We start from the raw sequence: 24,011 nt of genomic DNA on the forward strand, positions 1-24,011 counted from the left end.
TCTATCTATCTATCTATCTATCTATCTATCTATCTATCGATCTATCGTAATAATGTATGATTTGCAAAAATGAAAACTGCTGCTTAGATGAGAGAATCGTTTGCGCGTTGTGCACACGCTACATTGATTATGGTCAAGCATGCGCCCTTAAAATAGCATAAAGAACAACGCGCAACGCGCCACTGACTTTAGACTAGTTTTTTTCTGGTCAGTGGCGCAATTGTTTTATAGAACAGCAAAATAGCATGAGGGAAAGTTTGCGCCGGAACACGCCTCCTCTTTGCGCTGAACCGCCCCAGGGAGCGCAAGTGTATTTCTTAGTTTACCGACGTGCGTCTGTGGAGTACGGTGTACATTTTAGGACATCCTCAGACCTCAGACATATGAAGACAAGGCATCATGCCTCAGACTAAAAGGCTTCAGTCATTGGACAAAACGGAATCGCGCCTCAGACTGAAAAGCTTCAGGTCTCAGGAAAAACAATGTCAGGTGTCAGGTCTCGTACAATTAGGCATCAGACGAAACAGCCTCAGACAAAAAGGCATCAGACAAAAAGGCATCAGACATAAAGGCATCAGACTAAAAGGCATCAGACTAAAAGGCATCAGACAAAACAGCCTCAGACTAAAAGGCATCAGACTAAAAGGCATCAGACAAAACAGCCTCAGACAAAAAGGCATCGTACAAAACGGCATCAGACAAAACAGTCTCAGACTAAAAGGCATCAGACATAAAGGCATCAGACTAAAAGGCATCAGACAAAACAGCCTCAGACTAAAAGGCATCAGACTAAAAGGCATCGGGCGAAACGGACTCAGGTGGAGTTTAGAGGTTCGCATTGCCCCGCCCCGTGTGACGTCACATGTACGCGGTTCATTGAGATCAGATACAACAACAGCTGATGGATGAGGTAACCCGTCGTGTCGTGATATATTTTATATATTTGCTTTCATCAAATGTTACACTAATTACGTTGTTTACATTCGCGAGTTTTATCTGCACGTTAAAAAAGTTATAGATGACATATTTCAACTAGCTATAGCTTTGTATGTTGGCAAACTATCGATAGTTTTCACGATCGTTAAGTTAAAGCGTTCTTTAGAGCTATTATAACGCGATCTCATTCTAATTTTTAATCTAACTGTATTAGTCTAACACTAACAGCTGTTAAATGAAATGATTTTGCTTGGTTCTGTCTTAAACTATATTCGTGTGTTTCAGTCAATCAAGAATGGATACAGAGATAAGTATCCTGCATTAAACTTGGCTTGTGTGAATGATACTTAAGGAGCTTCATCTCTCAATGATCTTTCAGATGCAATTAAATATAAAAACTTGTATTAGCCTATATATAATAATAGGCTATATAACAATATAAAATAATTCACTTATTTCCCTCCGTCACCATCCCACATTTCCAGCCTTATAAGCCAACTTGCTTTTGATGAGTCTAACGCTATTGATTTGTTTTAAAAATGTTTAAATCAAGCAGTATAATAGCTCTAAAGAACGCTTTAATTTAACGATCGTGAAAACTATCGATAGTTTGCCAACATACAAAGCTATAGCTAGTTGAAATATGTCATCTATAACTTTTTTAACGTGCAGATAAAACTCGCGAATGTAAACAACGTAATTAGTGTAACATTTGATGAAAGCAAATATATAAATACATCACGACACGACGGGTTACCTCATCCATCAGCTGTTGTTGTATCTGATCTGATCTGATCTGAACCGCGTACATGTGACGTCACACGGGGCGGGGCAATGCGAACCTCTAAACTCCACCTGAGTCCGTTTCGCCCGATGCCTTTTAGTCTGAGACTGTTTTGTCTGATGCCGTTTTGTACGATGCCTTTTTGTCTGTGGTTGTTTTGTCTGATGCCTTTTAGTCTGATGCCTTTATGTCTGAGGTTGTTTTGTCTGATGCCTTTTAGTCTGAGGCTGTTTTGTCTGATGCCTTTTAGTCTGAGACTGTTTTGTCTGATGCCGTTTTGTACAATGCCTTTTTGTCTGAGGCTGTTTTGTCTGATGCCTTTTAGTCTGATGCCTTTTAGTCTGAGGCTGTTTTGTCTGATGCCTTTTAGTCTGATGCCTTTATGTCTGATACCTTTTTGTCTGATGCCTTTTTGTCTGAGGCTGTTTCGTCTGATGCCTAATTGTACGAGACCTGACACCTGACATTGTTTTTCCTGAGACCTGAAGCTTTTCAGTCTGAGGCGCGATTCCGTTTTGTCCAATGACTGAAGCCTTTTAGTCTGAGGCATGATGCCTTGTCTTCATATGTCTGAGGTCTGAGGATGTCCTAAAATGTACACCGTAGTACGGGGAAAAGTCCGCTTTGCGCGGGTCCAAAATGGGAATGATACATGCGTCAGTGTACAAAGTCATTTGCGTCGGGTGCAAGATAGGGCCCTAAGTGAGTTTATATTTAAATCAAGGAAAAATATCTGTCAATCTGCAAAAAAATATCTGCTAATCAATCTTGATTTAAGAATGCTTAGATATTTTACTGGAAAAGCAAGAAAAAAAATACTGAGCAAGAAAAAAGTTTTTATTATTAATTGGCGTATTCGTTTTTAGGAGCCTCACATGAATCTGCACAAGTTATACACAAAATCCCGCCTCTTGTATGTTTGTTTATTAAAGCTACAGTACGGAAGATTTTGCCCATTTAAAAAATAATGATATGCCTTCTGAGGCATACAACTGCAATTTACTCAAGGAGGAACAATGATGGTATCATTTTATCAGAGTCACTAACAACAGCAGGTACATGTCTGTTCATTTGATTCATTGAAAATTATTTAAACTAAAGAACATTAAAAAAGTTAGACAACACTGACATTATATATAACGATTGCTAAATATCACCTGTCGAGAAAAATGGGCCATCTTTGGGTACATTTTAAACCTTTTGTCTAGGAGCTGTCGCTATCTCTGAAAAACAGTCTGATATTGATACGAGTTGTATTACGGAGTTTGTCCTTTTTTCTTTTTTTTTTCTTTTTTTTTTTAACAAACCATTGTGTTAATAATGTTGCCCTATAGTCAGAGGTGCACATAACTGGTGTGAATAAACGATGCGCAGCAGAAAACGTGGACAGAAGCACTTTATAGTACCAATATTATCTAAATGTGAAAACCAATTCAAATTTCTCAAACTATAAAAACAGTATACATGTAAAACAGTATAATGCAAACTCAGAATATTACCCAAACCTGCAATAATTAAATGTTACAGAATTCAAATATATGTATATTCAGCCCGTTCTCATCCCAAAGCGTAATATATTGACTCTTTTGACAAAGCGTCTATATCCAACGCACATGGCACCCTTTAGCGTCATATGAGACGCAGATATATAGCGCCTCCTAGTGGTCTAACCCTAACACTACCCCAGACCTAAACCTACCCAAAACCGAAGCGTGTTATAGTGACGCTAAAGGGTGCCATGTGCGTTGGATATAGACGCTTTGTCAAAAGAGTCAATATATTACGCTTTGGGATGAGAATGCGTTGCAGCAGGCCCGTTGGTATATTAAATACTTTGTGTAGTTAATGTCACTTTATTACCCATTGTCTTTGCTGCTGATCTTTGATGATCCGATTGAACCAAACGAATAAGCAAATATGACTTTAGTTAAACTTCACATTTGTGTTTCTTTTTTTATTGCTGAAGAAGCTGCGTTTTAGTCCATTATTTTATGCCCTTCCCTCGCTAACCCTCCGAAAAAAATTCAATAAAAAAAAAAATCACAAAAACAAAAATGTGCTACGATAACTTATAACTGTGTAAGAAACAGTCAGCTTAAGGTAGCTACAAGTATTATAGGGTTAAATGTCAAAATAAACTCCAATATCATACACCAGAGTTGTGTGGGGTGGGGCTAAATTAAGCGCGATCTGTTGTGGCGTCAGAACCGTGTTGCATTGTGGTCTATGGATCTGGCTGAAGTCTACATGTTGAGTAGATTCGCTCCCTCTGTCTAAATCGAGGGGTCGAGGGTCTGCTCAAATAAACTTCCTTCGCCCACTTGACGAAGTTGAATGCACTTCAAAATGGCGGTGGGGATTCCCCCGGGGGCAAGTGCTTAGGGAAGTTCACGAGTGTATGTCTAAAAGTGGAGTTAAACGCAGGCAGAGTTTTGAACTTTCTACATGACTTGGTAATTTGATAATGTTCTCAGCTACCATATTTGAGTCACTTTGGATGAAAGTTTTAGATAAATTACTACACGTCAATTTGCTAAAGAAAGTGCAGTTGCATTTAACACATTAAATGCAGTTCTATTTAAATTACAAAGTAAATGCACTTCCATTTAACATGTTGCCACACTAAATCCATCCCACAGACTTGCCAATTTTCCTTCAAAGTCAGTGCAAAAAAGTGTGCAGATTTGTGTCTGGCCAGTAGTTTCATTTGATGTGTGTTTTCAACAGTTCTTATCAGTCTGCTGAGTCACCCATGAGAAAATCCTTTTCCTTCTTTACGGAGCTAAAGCATAACTCAAATTCCTTACTTAATTTCCATGTTAACGCCCGCATGCAGACTAGAAGTGATACAGCCCTCCTGTGTCCGTGAGCCACAGGCGGTCTTTCAGAAGGGGTCATCTATGTAGTGCATAACCTGCCAAGATTAAACAATTCATTGATTGATTCCGGCAAACTAATTATGTGATAAAATGTGGGTTTAGAAACATTGTGGTGCAAAACAAACAGCTCAGCCCAGATTTGGAGCTCAGCACACTGACGTTATTAAGAGCGGAAGAGTGAAATGAAAGTGCATTGTGAAATACAGGATTCATACAGTTATAAGAAGCAAGGATTGTCTCTCTAGACCTTGTTAAGCTTCAAGAAACCCCCTAAAACTCTATGTGTGGGTCACTTTTATTACTTTACAGGCCTAAAGCAAAGCTCTCCTGTGCTCTCCTGGGTGGCTGTTGACTTTGCTAAGTGGGGAAATGACAGCTTGTCTCTATAGTTAAAACGTGTGCCGTGGAAAAAAATGAGTTTGAAATGCTTATGTGTTTGTATGAGAGAGTTATAGGAGGAAATGTAGGTCAACACAAAAGATCCAGGTGGAAAAAAGCAATGATGGACCAAAGGAGAGAAAACAGAAATGCTTTTTTCCCCCATGGATTTTCCCTGGATTACTGGAAGATCCCTCTTATCCAGAAAAAAAAAAGACAAACACACAATATTACCAGTGCAAACAAGAGATGGGAGTTTCCTCAAAATTCTCTCTGCCAAGAAAAGCTTAGGGTATCCTCTACCCTTCTGTAAACACAGCAAGACTGGTCTGGAAAAATTGGGATTGACATCAAGAACATTGGATGCTCCTGAATCTGTCACGACGATCACTCAAACGCAATACTGTCAAACTCAAAGTTTGACTTCAGTGAACATCTGCTCTCAAACCGCATACTTGCATTTATTATAATAAATCAAGTTTTTAGAGTTTTGTCTGAGATTTAAGTGCTACATTGGAGGGATAGCTTTAAAGTGAATGACGATTTCATATTCGGTCTGTCTCTTACACAAAGTTATTGTAAAGCATCAGAAAACCACCATAAAGCAATATAGCGCATGAGTCGTATGGACTACGTTTATTATACTTTTTTTTTTTTTTCAAATATTTGGGAATGGTCATAGTATGCTTTCAGTGTATATAAAAAAGAGTGTAAACATCCTGCCAAACATTGAGCTCCACAGAAAACAGTCATTTTGGTTTAGAATGATGTGAGTGAATGAAGGTGAGTAAATTGTGATAGAACTGACATATTTGGGTCAGAATGACAGTAATATTTTTTGGGTTGAATATTTATGTAATAATGGTATACAACATACAGTTTCTCTTTGAGGCAGAAGTCCTGACTACTCATAAAGCCACACCATAAAAAGGAAATTTGTACTACTGTTTCTACAGTCAGATGACTCACATTGACTATCCAAATGTTTTTGACAAGACTGGCTATTTCTGGATGAGTTGCAGTACTGGTCAGTTTCTGTATCCCAATATATACCAATGCTTCCTTTTTCAGCTATATTTGGAGACTAGTCATAGGTGTTCTAGACAGATGACTGCCGTAAATGAAAGAATAACACATGAGTTGCAAGTCATCCAAAACAAATATGAATTACGTTGCAAGAGTCCAGAACAAAACCATATTAAAATACTAATGCAAAATATCCAATAACTAACCGAGTCACTGACACACTGCAAATATGAAAAGCCACCTCAAGCCTGTCCTATTACAGTAACAGTAGCCAGTACCCAGTAACACACTGTGGTTAGATGATGTGGTATTCTGCTTATTTCTGAAAATGTGGCCAAAATGTCAGTCAATGACATGTGTCCATCAATTGTTCAACTGACTGAAGAATACCGCTACCAGATCAAGAAAGAAAAACATTTATTGTCTTGTAAAACAGAAAGAAATGACCTCTGAAATGAACCAAACCAACAACTAGAATGGCGCAACTCGCACAAAAGCCTCTCTGGCAACTGACTCAACAATTGGCCAATAGCTCCAGTGAGTAGAGCCAGAAGAGTTTTTTATTGTTATAATTAACTTAATTGGGCAACTCCTGGCCCCTGTTGAGGGAAGTTCACATAAACAAGTGAATCTTGGATGCGAATACTCCCTCCATTAATGAGGTCTGTGTTTACTGAAGCAAACCACACAGAATCCCTGAGCATAAACAGACTTGTGGTCTGACACTGTGCTCAGGGTCACTATGAGCTTGATAGATGTCAGTTAAAAAGTGTTGAAGGGCGATATCCATCAAAAACCTTAGGCTGCAACATGATTCATCTGGTACAGATGAACATATGATGATACTCCAAGGTACTTCACTTACCGTGGTATATGAGCAAAGTGCAAAATTAATGTTCCGTGTTATAATAGATAAAAAATTCAACTGCCTAAACCTGAACAAAATCTAAATGTTCACTCCAGGCGAAATAATAATATAAACTAGATAAAACAACTTTGTCAAGACAAACTTTGAAACTTGAGAAAGCCTGATTAGAAAATTTGAAGGTTTTCAGTTTGAAGCAGTTTTAAATCTTAGAGTTTTTGAAGGTTTTGATTTGAAGGCAATACAGTCTATCAGAAAACAGACAGACATTTGTTAAGTACGCTAATAGGGGGAATTCTATCATTTTTGGATATACGATTTATTTTATATAATGTATTTGCAAGCAAAATATTTACATATGCATGCAGTGGCCACAAAAAGTGCATATTTCACATTAAACAGTGTGTAAATGTCATTGCATTAGGTAACAACATATCAAATACAACAGCAGAAGAACGTTCAAGCAAAATGTTTCACAAAAATAAGTTTGTCCGCCTTTAAATGTTAAAAAAGTATGTCCTGCTTAACATAAAGACAAATATATATGTTCACTTAGTCCCACACATGCCTGAAATCTGAATGTCATTACACTTATAGGCTACACTTACAAAATACACTTCTGAGCCATTATGAACGACAATTTTAAGTGGATTTATAAAGTCAGTAGTCCTCAAGTTCACACTGGTGTCAAGCAGAATAACCATAAGTGTAGCTCATTAATCAATATTCACCCTATCATTTGAAACCTACAAACCTCTTTTCGAAATGTTTGCCTGAGAGGTGCTTGTGCTATCTTAAAATATTACATGAAAGAACTGAAACACCTTTAAGTCAATTAGATGGTAACATTATTATTTAAATACATTTTTTTATTACTTTGTGGAGGAAATTAATCTGTAAATATGTCATTGACGCACAGAATCGGATTGGCTTTGTGTAGTGTGACCCGTATCCTTGCGCATCATCTCTAACAAAATAGATAGGCTACAAGCGTGAAATAGGAAATGTAAAAGTTAATCTTACCCAAATTTACAAAACTCATGACCATGTCCGCGTCGTGCAGGAACTCGGTGTCGTGAAGTGAAGCTAAAGCGGGTCGTGTGGTGGTAAACAGTGATCTGTACTGATCCACGTCGCTCTTCTCTTCAGTGGACATGGTGTTGTACAGATCCAGCATGAAGAGGGGTGCTGAATTATATTTGCCGCTGTTCAGATGAGGTCTAGGTCTGTGGTTCAGTCCCAGTATGGACAGAATCTCTTTCTGCATCTCTCTCTTCTCCTGATTCCGTAACCTCCGATGTATAAAGTTGGGCTGAAGCTCAGAGCCGTCCAGTACAGAACTACCTGCCAAATATGAGCTCCACAAGAAGCCCAGCAGAGCAAACCAGACGCTTGTCATCTTTACATCCAGTCTGTGATGATGATGATGATGATGATGATGATGATAAGGGTGTAATCACTCCTAAATATAAAATCACTTGGAAAACAATGTTCTGTCCTCTTCTCCTCTGCTTCACGCCATATGACCTTAGGTTCTTCAACTGTTCAGAAAAGAACCTTTTTCTTGAGAACCATTTTGCCTGTATGATCCCCTTGAGATAAAAAGTTTCTTTATGTTACATTATAGGATCTTCAGATCAGTGTGCTGGGTACTTTAAAACACCAGTACATGGATGGTTTTAACTACAGAATAAAAAAAGTTATTGACTATAGGTTTTCAAATGATCAGGCTGTAAACCAGGTCGTAACTGTAACCTGTCTCTGTAAAACTGTATTATCATGTGCAAAGCAAATGCAGTTGTCCAGGGAATTTTTCAATTCGCAAAATCTCCATCAATTCTTCGGCGTGATACTTCGTTCCGTACAGAAGACCGCTGGAAACTTCTGTATGTCAACGTTATAATTCAAACCGAGGAATAAAGAAAACGTTATCCGTCACTTCCAAGACAGTATTTTCTTATTATATATTACTATATCTTTTCCGTTAAGTTATTTGATTTAACCATAGGCTAATCCCCACAGAGTAGCATATGTTTGTAGAGTGGACAGCGCGTCAGTCTCAGAAGCTTTTAAATAACGGGGCTGAAGCAGGTAGACGCGTCTCGAGCCCGCCCCAGTGCGCCCGTCCAGAGGTGGAGCTTTACAAGACAGTTTTAAAATCCTCAAACTCGTCTTTACGTACACGTCTACGTGTCTTCTTTTACATATAAATGACAATATCAGCTCTCATGTCAGGTGTCTATAGTCTGCATACGAGCGACGCGACGCGGCCGTCGCTCCAACAGTGCAAGATCCACATGTAGAAAACTCCGTTCATTATAAGAGCAGCAGTTGCGTTTCGTGTTCGTGTTTTAGTTTTGTCGCGCATAATGGAACCGAAAGCACAACTCTCGGAAAAAAGTTCAAGTAAGTATTTTAGTTTGTCGCCGTCTTAAAATAGTGACATCTAAAACCAGCGAGATACGCAGTGCGCATCACGCATGTGTACATCGCATCCTATGAGTAACTGTCCGTATTGTCCTGCATTGGTTATAATGTTACAGTTTGACCAAGTATTGGATAACGTTCTAGTCCTAGAAGCGTTCTAGTTATGTTGCGTCGCGCTTTGCGTAGACAAGTGCTGATGCTGACCCAATCATTTGACCGATGTTCGCTTGTTATATATGTGAGAGGATGCCATAAATCAAATGAGGCTTAATGTATCCAAGTAATTTTTATATATGTATATTACAGTTATAGTTCTTTCTATAAATGTTATTACAAAATCTTATAACTTGCGCAAAATCGAGCCATTTTATGGCCGAAGCGTGACCCCTAACGACACAGAAAATTACAGCAAGTTACTGACGAAAACAATAGCACCAAACAGTGCAGTACCGTGGGGTTACCATGTTTTTGGACATGGCACCATGGTAATATCATGTTCTTTGATGCCTACATGTAACCAAGATTGTTTTTGGACTTAATATAATATTCTTTAAATTGCCTCAAAAGGATAGTTCACCCATAATGCAAATTGTGTCATTACTCACCCATGTAGTTCCAAACAAGTAGTTTCTTTCTTCTGTTGAACACAAAAGATGATATTTTAAAGAATGTTGGTAACCAGACAGCTGACAGTAGCCATTGACTTCCATAGTAGGAAAAAAATACTATGACATAATTTCCATTTTTGGGTGACCTATTCCTTTAAGAACTATGTTATATCATATGGTAATCAGTCAATTGTATTTCTATCTGATATAGTGATATTACAACTGTACGTGATACCACCACGTGTAGCCTACATATTTTGTAAAGGTATACAGTATAGCTTTTCTGAATAATAATATAAAAAAAAAAACGGATAATTGACAAGGCGCTGAATCGACTGTTGTTTTATCTTGTGTGAAATCTTGATCACTTGTCTTTCTCGGGTATTTTTAAAGGAGTTATCTGATGTCTAAGATTACAGACATCAGACAGATAGACAGCAAACTAGAGATTGTGGTCCGGGTCAGGTGCAGCGCTTTAAAGATGAGACACTCACTGAACTTACTACAATAAGAGAGAGAGCTTACATGTTTATGATATGAAGACAGATTTCAGAAAACACACACACATTCACACACTATGTTGTGTCTGGTGAGATTCAGATCGATAAGAGGGTTGAGTGTTGTTATCTCTAAGTGTCTAATCTTATCTAACGGGGCCGAAAAGCATGCATCAAAGACCAGAGATGCAAACCAATCCCAGCCACCCCCTTCCCTTCCCTTCATCAGTCCAATCACTGATAGTTCATCACTCAAACACACACACACACACTTTATGGGTTTTTATACTGTACAAACTGTACATTCTATCCCCTACTACACTAACCGTACCCCTAAACCTACCAATCACAGAAAACCTTTGGGGTTTTTTTTATATAAAAAACAAAACAAAACATAATTTAGTATGATTTTTAAGCCATTTGATTTACGAGGCAGGAAGTGTCCTCATAACCATGTTGTAATACCCATGTCATTACACATTTGTGTCATCATAAATCATATAACACACACACACACACACCATGTTTTAAGGGGACATTCCATAGACATAATGATTTGTATACTGTACAAACTGTATATTATATAGCTAACCTACCCATAACAGAACACTTTTTACATTTTAAAAAAACATCACTTAGTATGATTTATAATCTGTTTTCCTTATGGGGACCAAAAATGTCCCCAAGAGGATAAGAATTTCGGATATTGCCATTATTGTGGGGATATTTTGTCCCCATAGCGTAGGGTTTACCAGGACCACACATATACATAGCCTACACACACTTGTGGTTTACGGGTAGGCGTAATGGTTTTTATACTGATCTAATAAAATATTTTATCTCCTAACCCTAACCATCACAGAAAACTTTTGCCATTTTTTGAATTTCCCCCCCAAAAAAGGAAAAAAAACTGTTTAGTATGTTTTTTTGTAATCCATTTGGTTTACATTACATTTTAAAATAATGTCTAAAACCCTAAAATAACTCTGAACGATGAGAATTAAACAACTTTGAAGCAAAAAGAAGTTTTAAAAGAAGAGTTTGTCTTGGTGCTTTTATAAAATCCTCCATAAATTGGCCCCCTTCACTTCCATTGTAAGTGCCTCACATTTTTGCTTTTTGTAGAGTTTTGGAGCAACACGCTACATAATAATAGAATTTTCATTCATGGGTGAAATATTCCTTTAAGAAAGAAAGAATTTTAAGCTGTGAGAGAAAACAGAGACTGACAAGATAAGAGAGATAAAAGCTGAGCATTCCTGTGCAAATGTATTTCTATCAGTAGCTGAAAGTGTTAAACACACACTCGCACACAGCCATTAGACAATGTGTGTCCACAGCATGTCACTGCACCTATTCTGTTCATGGTAATGATAACTTTAACATAAATGGCTGTAAGTGACTTGACATGATTAACAAATGGTACATTTATTTCAGGGAATCCGATCACAGAAATGATGAGAGTCAAAGACATTAAGGAATGCAAAAGTGCAGCATTCATGTTAGAACTCATCCATTCTTCAAGGGTCAGTCGCTAATCGGCTGTCAGAAGCATGATGAATGACCTGTGCGTGATTCTGTGTGGGGTCAGTTAACACTAACTCTCCTGTCATCATACTGTCTAGACAAAGGCTCACTTTAAAGACACACACACATATATACACTATATATATATATATATATATATATATATATATATATATATATATATATATATATATATATATATACTCTTTTCTGTGTCATTTTGTTTGTTTGCCCACAGTAAATGTAAAAGTTTTAACGAAGAACACATTTTTGAGGGCTGGTAATCAAGTTTGCTGATTTGAGCCCTAAAGATGATCAACATTGTGCCCTTACATACAGACAGTCATTAAAACCAAAGCTTTAGATAGTTTGAAAAATGTACAAGTGAAACAACAACACAAACAGTTTGTTACAGAATTCATTAATTAGTGGTTCTGAACAAGGGGCCCTAGAAAAATTCCAAGTGTATATATATATATAAATATAATGAAATAATCTAACTCTAAAATTAAAAAAAAACAAAACACAAACTATCAGTAACTAATAACTAAAAATCAATAACTATTTTTTTATTGAAGAACGTAGTTCTTGAAACATATGGAATTGTGGTTTATTCATTTAATACAACAATAGGGGGCCTTTGAGTCACAAAGTTTGAGAACCACTGATCTAGGTTAATGTTGCTGCATTAATCTTCTATTGTTCATTATCAATATGTTCTAATCACCAATGTAACTAATGTTAAATAAATGTTATATAATAACTAATATTAATTTATACAACTTGAAATGTCAAAAATGCATTAGTATATGCATAAATTCATTAATCTAGATTTATAACTGTTGTAAAACATTCATTGCTTGTTCATGATACCTAAAGTAATAACATTAATGTTAACAAATTGAATCTTATTATAAACAGTTAGCAATTCAATGCTTTGGATTTGATTACTACTACTCATACTTGGGTTATAATTTGAACAAACTCCTAACCCTAAGTATTTAACTTTTGGAGATATCTTGTCCTGTTTGTGCTCCAGAAATAATGCATCACATTGTGCAGCTTGAGCAGCAGAGAAGGTGAACTGTTACATGTCTAAGCAAACTCATTTACGATGTTGATCTGGCAGAATATTATAGATCTTGTGGGTGGGCTCTTTTGATTTTTAGCTAGTAAACACATAGTGAATTTTGCACAGGAAAGCACACAACTTTCACACAAATTTTCTTCAGTATTATCTTTCATACATTTGATTAGCAATAACAAATACATTGAGAGGAACTTGATCTGAGGTAAATTTACAAATGCACATTCTTATGATTTACAAATTGTAGAAACTTACAAATATTTGACAAAGGTTCAGTTGTCACAGTTAAGTTATGGACAACAAACCATTATTAATAGCAGGCTTTATCTTAACCCAGACCTGGACTGGACCAAATAAACTGTTTATCATAGACTCTAACATGTGATTCGCTGTAAAATTAACAGTAATATCTGTATTATTTAGTTACACACACTGACTCATTTCCGATCAGCTGTCCATTTACAGTTTACTCTTAGAGAAAGTCCCTCCTCTCCCAGCGCCTGAGCTGAATTTTGTTGCCCCAGTGACTGCTTCAGCTGTAATGACTGGCAGACCTTGGTCATACTCATATTGCATGGCTTGGGTGAAGGAGGAGGAGTCAAAGACAGCGTGGTAGGCGGAGTTACGGTCGGCACGGAGACAGAGCTGCGGAAATGCGCTGACCTGTTCAGCAAGTTCAAGAGCCACTTGAAGAGCTAAAACAAACGCACACAAGACTGATTGTTAGATGTGAACATCCTGCCAAAATGGGTCCATTCCTAATTGGTGAGTGTAACAGACAGAAGAGGTCAAAATGTCAGCAATAGATGTGACACCTCCGACCAAAAGTTTTGCTTTTATTTTTAGCTGACCTTAAAGCCACCAAGAATTTTTTTTCTTGTTCAAAAAGCCGCTTCACTCGGATATACGTCACAATAGGGAAGAAAATACTATCACAACTTCCGTCTCATGATGAAATCAATGTGTGACCTTGAGTGACCTCCATATCATCCCTCATTTCCTTCTGATATGGACTCATGTTGTCCTTTCAGTGTGGCACATTAAAGCTCTGGCCTCTGTCCAGATCTCTTATGGAAAGTCCACTCGAGTGACTCTCACTTTGAAACTGAAGTGTTTACTTTGACGGTATCTCTAAACAGCTTTGAGCTCATCTCATCTAACCTGACTGTGACTGTGTGAATTGCGGTCACATTACATTAGTTTTATCTGCTAACATTCTCAAGGGAACTCTACTGTGGATGAATGAAAGATGCAAACACCCACATAGTGGTCAGATAACAACACTTATTCAGTACAGCATCAAAAGATGCACTGGCATGCTGTGGAAAAACATATAGGGCCCTATCTTGCACTCGGCGCAAATGACTTTGTACACTGACGCATGTATCATTCCTATTTTGCACCTGCGCAAAGCGGACTTTTCCCTCCACAGACGCACGTCGGTTAACTAAGAAATACACTTGCGCTCCCCGGGGCGGTTCAGCGCAAAGAGGAGGCGTGTTCCGGCGCAAACTTTCCCTCATGCTATTTTGCTGTTCTATAAAACAATTGCGCCACTGACCAGAAAAAAACTAGTCTAAAGTCAGTGGCGCGTTGCGCGTTGTTCATTATGCTATTTTAAGGGCGCATGCTTGGCCATAATCAATGTAGCTTGTGCACAACGCGCAAACGATTCTCTCATCTAAGCAGCAGTTTTCATTTTTGCAAATCATACATTATTACGATAGATAGATAGATAGATAGATAGATAGATAGATAGATAGATAGATAGATAGATAGATAGATAGATAGATAGATAGATAGATAGATAGATAGATAGATAGATAGATAGATAGATAGATAGATAGATAGATAGATAGATAGATAGATAGATAGATAGACAATTTATTATAAAAGCATGTAGCTTACACATTTACCCAAATTACCATACGCCTGTTTAACAGAAGTTAATTTGGGTGGGTTTCTCCATCCCCAATGTCACTTCTCTGTGTTTTACGGCCCTGACGAGAACGTTGCTCTCCTCGGCTGTGAACCGCTCCTGGCGCGCGCCTGGCAAATCCGCCGTTATAATAGGAATCCGCTTTAGAACATGCGCACCTGCTGTTAAAGGGAATGTGAGATGACGCTCTGATTGGTTTATTTCACGTTACGCCCAAACCACACCTATGAATAATGAAGCTACTTCAGACCAACCCCTTTTAGATTTGCGCCAGGCGCAAGAGGCATTTATCCCGCCGGGAAAATAGCAACAGCGCCGGGATCCGCCCACAAAGTTACTTGCGCTTTACGCTTTGACACTTGCGTTTCAGATCGTTAAAATAGGGCCCATATAGTCTAAAAGAATCACGTTGTTATAAACATATGGCTTTCTTTCTTTCTTCTGTTGATTACTAAAAGAACCCACTAGGACTGCAACTGAAATCTTTAACAAGTGCTTAGGGCCATTGATAATCAAAAAACAGTCATCTACTACTGGCTAAATGACAGGGTTACACTTTATGTGTTAAGGTACACTTTGGAAATTCTGTTATCTAAAAGTAACTTTGCAACTACATGTCAACTAACACTCATTAAAGTATTGGTAGACTGTAAGGTAAGTTTTAGGTGGACCATTGAAATAAAGTATTACCAACGGCAGCTCTGGCTCTACCTTCAGGTTTCAACCTGCTGGACAGACTACATCTCTTTAATTTTCACATAATGCTGGCATGATGTATCCCAATCTTTAAGCAGAAGGTCCTGAATGCAAAATGTTTGAATAATATCAATCTACAAAGCTGATTCGTGACACAGTCTGGAAACAAAAAAAACACCATGTTCGTTCATTTGGCCATCTCGTTTGCACTTTCACATATTAAACCACACATAGAAACCTCCCATGCCGAAGATCCTGGTTCGAATCACACTCAGAGGGGGTCGAGCAGGACCGGATACACCTCATCATGCTAAAGCAAGTTTCAGGGCGTACTGTATGTGTACCTTGGCCATCGGGCACCACTCTGTTTGCCAGTCCAAATGTTAAAGCCTCTTGCGCCTTCACCGGTCGGCCTGTGAGAATGAGATCTAGAGCTCGAGAAAGACCAATCAGCTGTGGCAATCTCACAGTACCCCCATCAATCAATGGAACACCTGTGTGAGACAGATAAAAAGAGGCTTATAGACATAGGATTAACTAGAAAAAGTTGAATTATGAACGGTACTGTTTGAGTGCTTCTATTTATCAAAGAATCCCTAAAAAAATTATCAAAGTTTCACAGAAATATGAAGCAGCACAACTGATTTCAACATTGATAATAATAAATGTTTCTTGCGCACCAAACCAACATATTAAAATTATTTCTGAAGGATCATGTGACACTGAAGACTGGAATAATGGTTGCTGAAAATTCAGCTTTGTCATCAGCAATAATTAAAATTGTAAAATATATTAAAACAATTATTTTAGATCAAATAAATGCAGCCTTGGTGAGCATAAGTGTACACGGCTAACCAAACTAACTAATGACAGTAACCATAGAAACTAACGAGTGGTGGGAATTGGCCATCTGAGCTGAGCAGCATCGCTGGTGCTGGAGACCCAGGCGATTCCGCGGTGACGAGCGTTGGCGTGGAGCCAGAGTACCCATGGACTGGGGCGATGCTGGTGTGACTGAGGGCAAAGGCAATCCCGAAGGGAAGAAGGAACCCGCTGCAGCCGTAGGGGAGGAGGGATGGAGCGCAGCGGACGGAAGTAGAGCAACGACTGACCAAGGGGGAACCGGTGGGACGAGGGAACCTGGTGGAGCTGCAAGGCCGAGGGTCTCTGGTGGAGCAGAAGGTGGGAGGAGCCAAGGCGGAGCAATCAGGTCGACGGGTCGAGATGGAGTGAAGTTATCCGAGGCAGGAGGAATTAGATGTTGGGTGGGCTTGGGTGGGAATCGATTCTTCCTCACTGACGTCCATCAGCCAGTCCTCGGTTCCCGTTCCCTCGGCCGCTGGTGTCACGGGCTCACACCCTTGGTCAGACTTGCTAGAGGTTGCACTTCCGGGACGATGGTGAGTGCTGTTCTCTTGTTCTCGGGCTCTGGCTCACTCGTCGCAGCGGGTGGTCCCTCAACGTCTGCAAGGGGCTCTTGCAAATTCTTCACGGTCGAAGGTGGTAAACCTGGCTCTGGGTCTGGGTGTGCTTTGAATCGGGACCAGACACTCTTCAGACACCTAACGAGGGGGCTGGTGATGGCAAGACGACAATAACCTGCAGCGAAGGAGAGGAAATCGGTGCTCTCGTGAGCCACCTGGATGAACTGGGCGTTCCAGTCCAAATTTTGTGGTCCGGTCATCTGTCCCAGGTGTACGCAGGCAGGCAGACGAAGACACAGGGTGTGAAAACTAACGAGTGGCGGGAATCTAAACAAAGGGAAACCAGGAACTGAAGGATTACAAATTAAAAGTCCAAGAACAAAACAAACTGAACATAATGGTGACATCATGAGATGTCTTTAAAAACAAAACAAAAAAAAAAACTCTTGAACGGTACCGTGTAAATCAGGTATGAACAATATATGGGTGGCCACATTAATACTGAATTTAGTGAAATATTAGCTAGTGACATCAATTATTATGTTAATATTAGTAAATATTTATTAATATTTTTACCAATATTAATATATATATATATATATATATATATATATATATATATATATTAATGGATAAATCACTTAAATTGATATATAAAATATACTGCAGTGATGGCACAACTATAAGAGCATCATTCACAAGTTTCTGCATGGCCCTAACTACAGCCTAGTGTTTTAATCTGTCACATATTTATATAGCTACCTTGAGACCAAATATCACTCAGTTGATCAGTGATGTTCTCTCTCACCGACAATGTTGTTGCCTCTTGCATTACATTGATTTCTGACTGATCTAACCCATTACTTGTGTCTCTGGCTATCCTGATTATTATTAGCAGAATTGTCTAGGGGTGTAGTTCCATCTATTCAGGACCTCTTTTGATCAGAAACACCATCAGCTCATCATGGATATCAAAAATGAAAATGTGCTTGACTGCCTTTTTGACCTTTTGGCCATATTAACTTATTTTTATTGGAATAATTCCTCAGGTACACTCTCCAAACTTTCCGCAGTTCACAGCGCGCAAAACAATAAACTGTAAGCTGTCACCATGCATTGCCTTTGTTAACATACAACTGTCGGAACGCAAAATCCAAAATCTGACATTTTCCTGACCAGGATCTGACTCAAATTAAGCACAGCGTGCTTATGTATAATGTGAATGATCATAATGTACACAGGCCATTGTTTTACCTTCACTTATTGACACACACACACACGGATCTTTACATCGCCAGCAATCTCTTTACACAGAGAACTATCTCTGCCAATTTAAACTAGCATCATTACTAGCACATTCTAGAAAGGACATTTTCTCCCAAAATTATCAGCCCTGTTGTAACGGGTTATTGAAATAATGCAACTTTATTCATAGCGGCTTGAGAAGGTGAGAGATAATGAGTGGATACATCTGCTACCAATCACATGTCCTCCAGTCCAACACACTACACATCTGGCAGCCTGACCTGAGTTTCTGTCAGTGAGCACATCCTTCCATATTTCCTCTGCTCCTTTACCCCATTACTCAAGTCCGTCGTTCAGATAGTCAGTCCTCCATCTCTATTACACATCTGCGAACATGCAGCTGACACACCAGACATGATGAGGTGCCTCTGTTTCAGAAGTTGAGTCTAGTCTAAAAAGCAAAGGCAGAATGTAGAATACATAAATGAAAGAACCCAAAATGAAACCAGATTGCTACTGTACACTTTCTACACTCGCTCATTAGCAATTATGTTCAACTTTGTTTCGACAGCAGTCACAGTCACTCAATTAGCCACAAATCACCAATATTCATAAAGAACAGTAAACGTCTGGTTTCTTTGTCATGATTTTGAGGGTGTAGAAAGAGCCAGGTCCATTAGAAATCTAGCGGAAATACAGCAGAGTGGACTTTGGAAACCATAATTGGATCTGAAATTGTCATTAGTCAGTGTATATCAATGTCAGAGCATTATCCAGCGAAAGTTTTAGTCGTAAGATACAGTGCACTTTCACAAATCTTGCATTGTTCCTCTATGTCCTTGCTCCATTTTAATCAATGCTTCCAAGTGACTATGACATAGAAGATCAGAAAATATAATGTTTATGGGTCAGTGGGGCAGTACCCTCAAAGGTATGTACCTTTTACTCCTACAACCCTACAGGGTGCATATTAATACCTCAAGAGTACATATTAGTACCTTAAGAAGTATAAACCGGGTATAGATGCTGCCTTTAAGGGTAAATAAGGAACAAAGGTGCACCTATGATGGTAGTGCCCCAGTGATATATTTTTGCAAAATTTTGTTTTACAACAGGTATGTTTATATACACCATTTTTTGTCAATCCGAATAAATCCAACCCGATTTCAGATTCTGAAAGCTCTATGTACCCTAGACCAGTGCACATTCATTAAACATAAGCCCCGCTCACACCACCAGCGACACGCAGTGACAAAACGATTGGATCCCATTCATTTTCAATGGAGAGCTGGCGACTTCCAGTGACAGTGACCGTTGATGACAGGATGTGGGCATGTCCAGTGACGAGACAAAGTTGACAAATGTTTAACTTTATACAAATGAACAGCGACTTTTGGGATTGACAGTCAATACAAGACACAGCTCACATGAGTCTTCTCCTCCATCTGAATTAATTGTGATATATATAATGCCCTCTAAATTTATCAAAATATAAAAATTGACCATAGGGTAAACATCACTCACGGCACTGCACGTGAGATTTTTGAATCAGATTGAGAAAGTTGTTGGATCCAAGGGTTCCCATTGCTTACATTATTATTGTTAAACTGATTAAGATCTACACCACCCATTTCAATCAGATCAGAATTAATTTCGGATCAAGCTCAATCTAGGGCGGCAAGGTAAGCCAGGCTTTTTTTGTGTAGAGAATGTTCTCCATGTGTTGTCATGAGTTTCCTGGTGCTCTGGTTTCTCTTATTATCCAAAGACAGGATAGTTGAATTAAAGACAGTAAATAGCCCGTAGGTATGGTTGAGATTGTGATAGCCATGTCTCTGTGGTTCTTGGGACAAGCATACCCCGATCACCAAACATAAAACTGCTGGTCCTATGTAGACTTACAGATGGATTGAGCTCGGATTGAAGGAGGTGATCAGTTTGATTAAGGCATCAATCCAATTGAACGCAGATGAGCCAATTGCAGTTAAGTATCAATTGCATGGAGACCGGAACTCGGACATCTTTAGGTTTCAGCGCCATAGAGAAACATTGGACTATCCAAAGCTCTCATCGGTTTGATGGTGTTTATGCAACAAAAATGGTCAAACTATGTGCCTGGTGTACTTGTAACACTGATTCTAGGTATCCTGAGAGGATGGGCAATGGAATTTATTTTGTTCCATTTTTTGAATAAATTATATCATTATATTCCTAAACCCAAACAAGACAGAGCAAAATGTCTGCTTTGGATTAGGCTGTGTATTAATCCAATGATGTGGGCGCAGTAACCTAGTCCTTAAGAATTCAACCCCAATCCCAATGAAGACAAAATGAAAATGTTAATTTTCTGGTTCTCATACTCTCATTCAGTTAGTGAGTTCATGCTAATGTACAAACCTAAATAGCTAACTGTTCTCACACGTCATGTACAGACTGGTGTACAATTCAGTGCCTCTCCATATTAAACTGGTTAAATGTAAATTAATTTAATCTTACCCTGCGGTACATGAACAGTGTTGATCCTGGATGTTGTCACCTGCGATCGTGACAACCGTAACATAAGGGCATTTCCCGCTTGCATTGTGATCTGTAAACCCTCACTTCCAAATTATCTTAAAATCTTTTTATCTCTCCATGGTATATTTAAGTACCACATGAATGCTCCTCGATGAGAGGTGGTCCTTCTGTGTCCAAAATTTATCAAAAACATCTTGGGACACCGTTTAGCAAGTTAGCAACTCTGTTTGTGTCTCCGAGATAGCAATAGTAACTAACGGGGCTTACTGTACTTACGATAGGTCAATTATAAAATGAATTATTAGGTTGCATTTAAACGTAAGCAAATACGCAAGCACATAGATTGGGCAATATCTCAGCCAACATACCCAGAAAAGGGAATTTATAATTGAATATGCATCAGAGGGAAGAGTTAGCTAAAGTAGCCCATTGATCTAATCAAGTCAATCCACTACCTTCATGCTCAGACTTTCACTATTGTGCAAAGACCTCTTGCTCTCTCTCTCGTGCACGCACACATACACACACACACACAACATTGAAGTTGTACAATGGTTTTACAGAAATCACTGCATGACTCCATGTCGGTAGTCCAGCATTAGCACCTGGGTGATTTCAGTTCACCTCAGGTGTTCGACTGAATGAATGGATCTGTCTGTGTAAGCCTGAGCCTGCGGTTGAACTTTTATGTCTTCCTGTGTGAGTTCATGCTGGTGATACTGGTATCCACAGAACATCAAAGTCCCAACAAAACCTATGATGCAAGCTTGCACACACAATGGTGTTGGTAATGCTGTTACACCACACTAGAGCTCAGGAAAAAACCTTTACACGTACACACACATATTCAGTTACACAAACTTAACAGCTAAATGAGGACACTAAACTTTAAGTTCTGATCTACATGTCTGTGAAATCAGAACCAATAAGACAAAGCCTTGATACAAAGCCTTATTATATTTCTAAATCCCTAAGGGTTAAACCTGAGTTAATTTCAGTTTAAGCTATTTAACTTAGAACAAATGAAGATGCTCAGGAAATAACTCTTTCATTCTCAAGATTAGTCAAATCCATCTATGTATTTTATGAAACCTGCATCTCTGAGTCCAAGCATTATAAACCAAGGAAGGATCTGACGGTTGAAAGAGAATGTCTGTAAAATCTGAAAAAGGTCGAGTCATTTCAGTTGTTGGCAGCTGCTCCGGTGGCTGAGTGGGACAAATGGAAATTGCATTCAGAACAAGCGTCTTTGACCACCTGGGCTGTTGGATAAGATACAACGTGTGCAGTTAGGGCCTCTTAAAAATGATAAACTCAGATTTCACAGATCTTCTGGTCTCTGATAAATGTACTGTGTTTCATTTGAGCTGGGAACCAACTATCCAAGAGAAACAGAATTTTCAAAGAGGAAAAAAAAAAATTGGAACATGAAAAGTGGGCGTTCTCCTCTACAAGAATGGAATCAGACCTGAATGTAATTTTCCTGTGAAGTTCCCGTCCAAGACTCTGCCGGAACCCACTATTTGACGTGGAGGCTGAAAGTCAGGTAATGACATTTTGATACATCCCAATGGTAATACTTTTTATCAAATTACCTGCAATGCCTATAGATGATGTCAACAAAAAAGTAAGGCCAATTTAAAGGCATAGAAAGTTATTACATTTAAATGAAAAGTTATCACAAAAAGACATTTTGTTTTTCTTTGGTATACATTTGTATCAAATTACATGCAATGCCTACATAGCTATAGATGATGTCAACAACAAAAAAAGGTCAATTTAAAGGCATAGAAAGTTATTATATTTAAATGAAAAGTTACCCTGATGATTGCAGTGGGTTTGATGGGGGGTAATTGAGAACGAAAGGGGGAAAGTCATGTGAGAGGCAGTGCCTCCATCGCACTTTGATTGGATATGATCGGTTATGATTGGATATGATTGGTTCATGCAATAAATCCCGCCTCTTGCGTTCTCATCGGCCTGAATGGAGAAAATGATGGCGTTAATGGGAAGACTAATTAAAAATAAGTAAACAACTTAGATATCCCCGCTTTATGTCACGTCAAAATCAAAAATGGCCTGAAAACATGATGACTGTGTGGGGGTTTTAGTGAGCATTCAGCTTGGGGAAATTAAAGGTACATCTTCATGTCTGTGACCCGTGTGTACAAGCTTGATGACTGCTGAAAATAAATTGGCTATCAAAAAGAACAGCTGAACATTAGTTCACAAATAATATATATGTAGTTTAAATTGTTACTACCTTTAGCTATTATTTTGGAATAAATGTAGAAATGCGTAAAATCACTAACTTGTTGAAATTTATACTTGGTTTTAATAACTATTTAACTATTGTTCTATTTATTAAAACCAAGTATACATTTCATCATACTTCATAGTTATTGCAAAAAATACAAAATAGCATTGTATTTGGTCTCTCTTTTTTTATGTAATGTTTATTTAACCAGGAAAATTAAGTGTAATTGACATAAATGTACATTTGATATACAGTGAGGACTTTGCCTCCTCATTTTAAAACACCACCGCACACCACTAGTGCACAATAAGACAAGGAAGGTGTATTAAGAAAGTAAATAGGGACAATATGATAAAAACTACATAACTGTACTCTGCCAAACAATATTTCCCTTAGAATATGAGCTGTATAACTTCACCTAAATGGCTTGCCCACATTCTTTTCAGGGCTGTTTCTTTTATTTTACTGGCTCAATGTAGTATTCTGAAGACACAACAGGAAGTATTTGGCCACATCAGACAGATTTCAGTGAGTTTTGGTAGCATATTTTCCTTTCCCAGTGTTGCCTCCCCCACCCGCGTCTCTTTCTCATTTATTTCTCTTCATCTCTCACCATGAGGGATTCCCCTAGGCTGTTCCCATCTTGGTCTCCCAAATACAGCCCAAAAATAAAGCCCTAAAACCTGCCAAAACAAGATTAGGTAAAATAAAACCGACAAGCAGGATGTTAAAATAAACCCTTTTCCACTGATGGTGGCCAAGACGTCTATTATGTGAGATGAATGGTGTTTAAGGGCCTACTGTGCACTGTAGGGTAAGTACAGGAGAGAGTGAGGAAAATGCAGAGGAAATAAGTGGGTAGTGTCAGAGTGCTTAGCCTTGTTCTAGGTGAAATGGTCTCCAAATGATAGTTCTCATT

At 38.6% G+C, this 24,011-nt stretch overlaps 2 protein-coding genes across 2 annotated transcripts in view; both read right to left on the bottom strand.

The window, feature by feature from the left end:
- bmp6 (bone morphogenetic protein 6) overlaps positions 1–9,092 on the bottom strand; it is a 66,308-nt gene extending 57,216 nt beyond the window's left edge. Inside the window, exon 1 of the mRNA XM_056249808.1 lies at positions 7,892–9,092. Coding sequence (XP_056105783.1) covers positions 7,892–8,267 — 376 coding nt within the window. The 5' untranslated portion in view covers positions 8,268–9,092. The remainder of the gene's footprint in view (positions 1–7,891) is intronic.
- Positions 9,093–13,149: 4,057 nt separating this feature from the next.
- zgc:101569 (uncharacterized protein LOC449822 homolog) overlaps positions 13,150–24,011 on the bottom strand; it is a 38,119-nt gene continuing 27,257 nt past the window's right edge. Inside the window, exons 6-7 of the mRNA XM_056249810.1 lie at positions 15,994–16,143; positions 13,150–13,709 (exon numbers count right to left, since the gene is read on the bottom strand). Of these exons, the coding sequence (XP_056105785.1) occupies positions 13,474–13,709; positions 15,994–16,143 (386 nt within the window). The 3' untranslated portion in view covers positions 13,150–13,473. The remainder of the gene's footprint in view (positions 13,710–15,993; positions 16,144–24,011) is intronic.

Source organism: Rhinichthys klamathensis, unplaced genomic scaffold (assembly GCF_029890125.1).
Source record: "Rhinichthys klamathensis goyatoka isolate OS25496 unplaced genomic scaffold, OSU_Roscu_1.1 h1tg000064l_1, whole genome shotgun sequence".
NCBI classification, from domain to species: domain Eukaryota; kingdom Metazoa; phylum Chordata; class Actinopteri; order Cypriniformes; family Leuciscidae; genus Rhinichthys; species Rhinichthys klamathensis.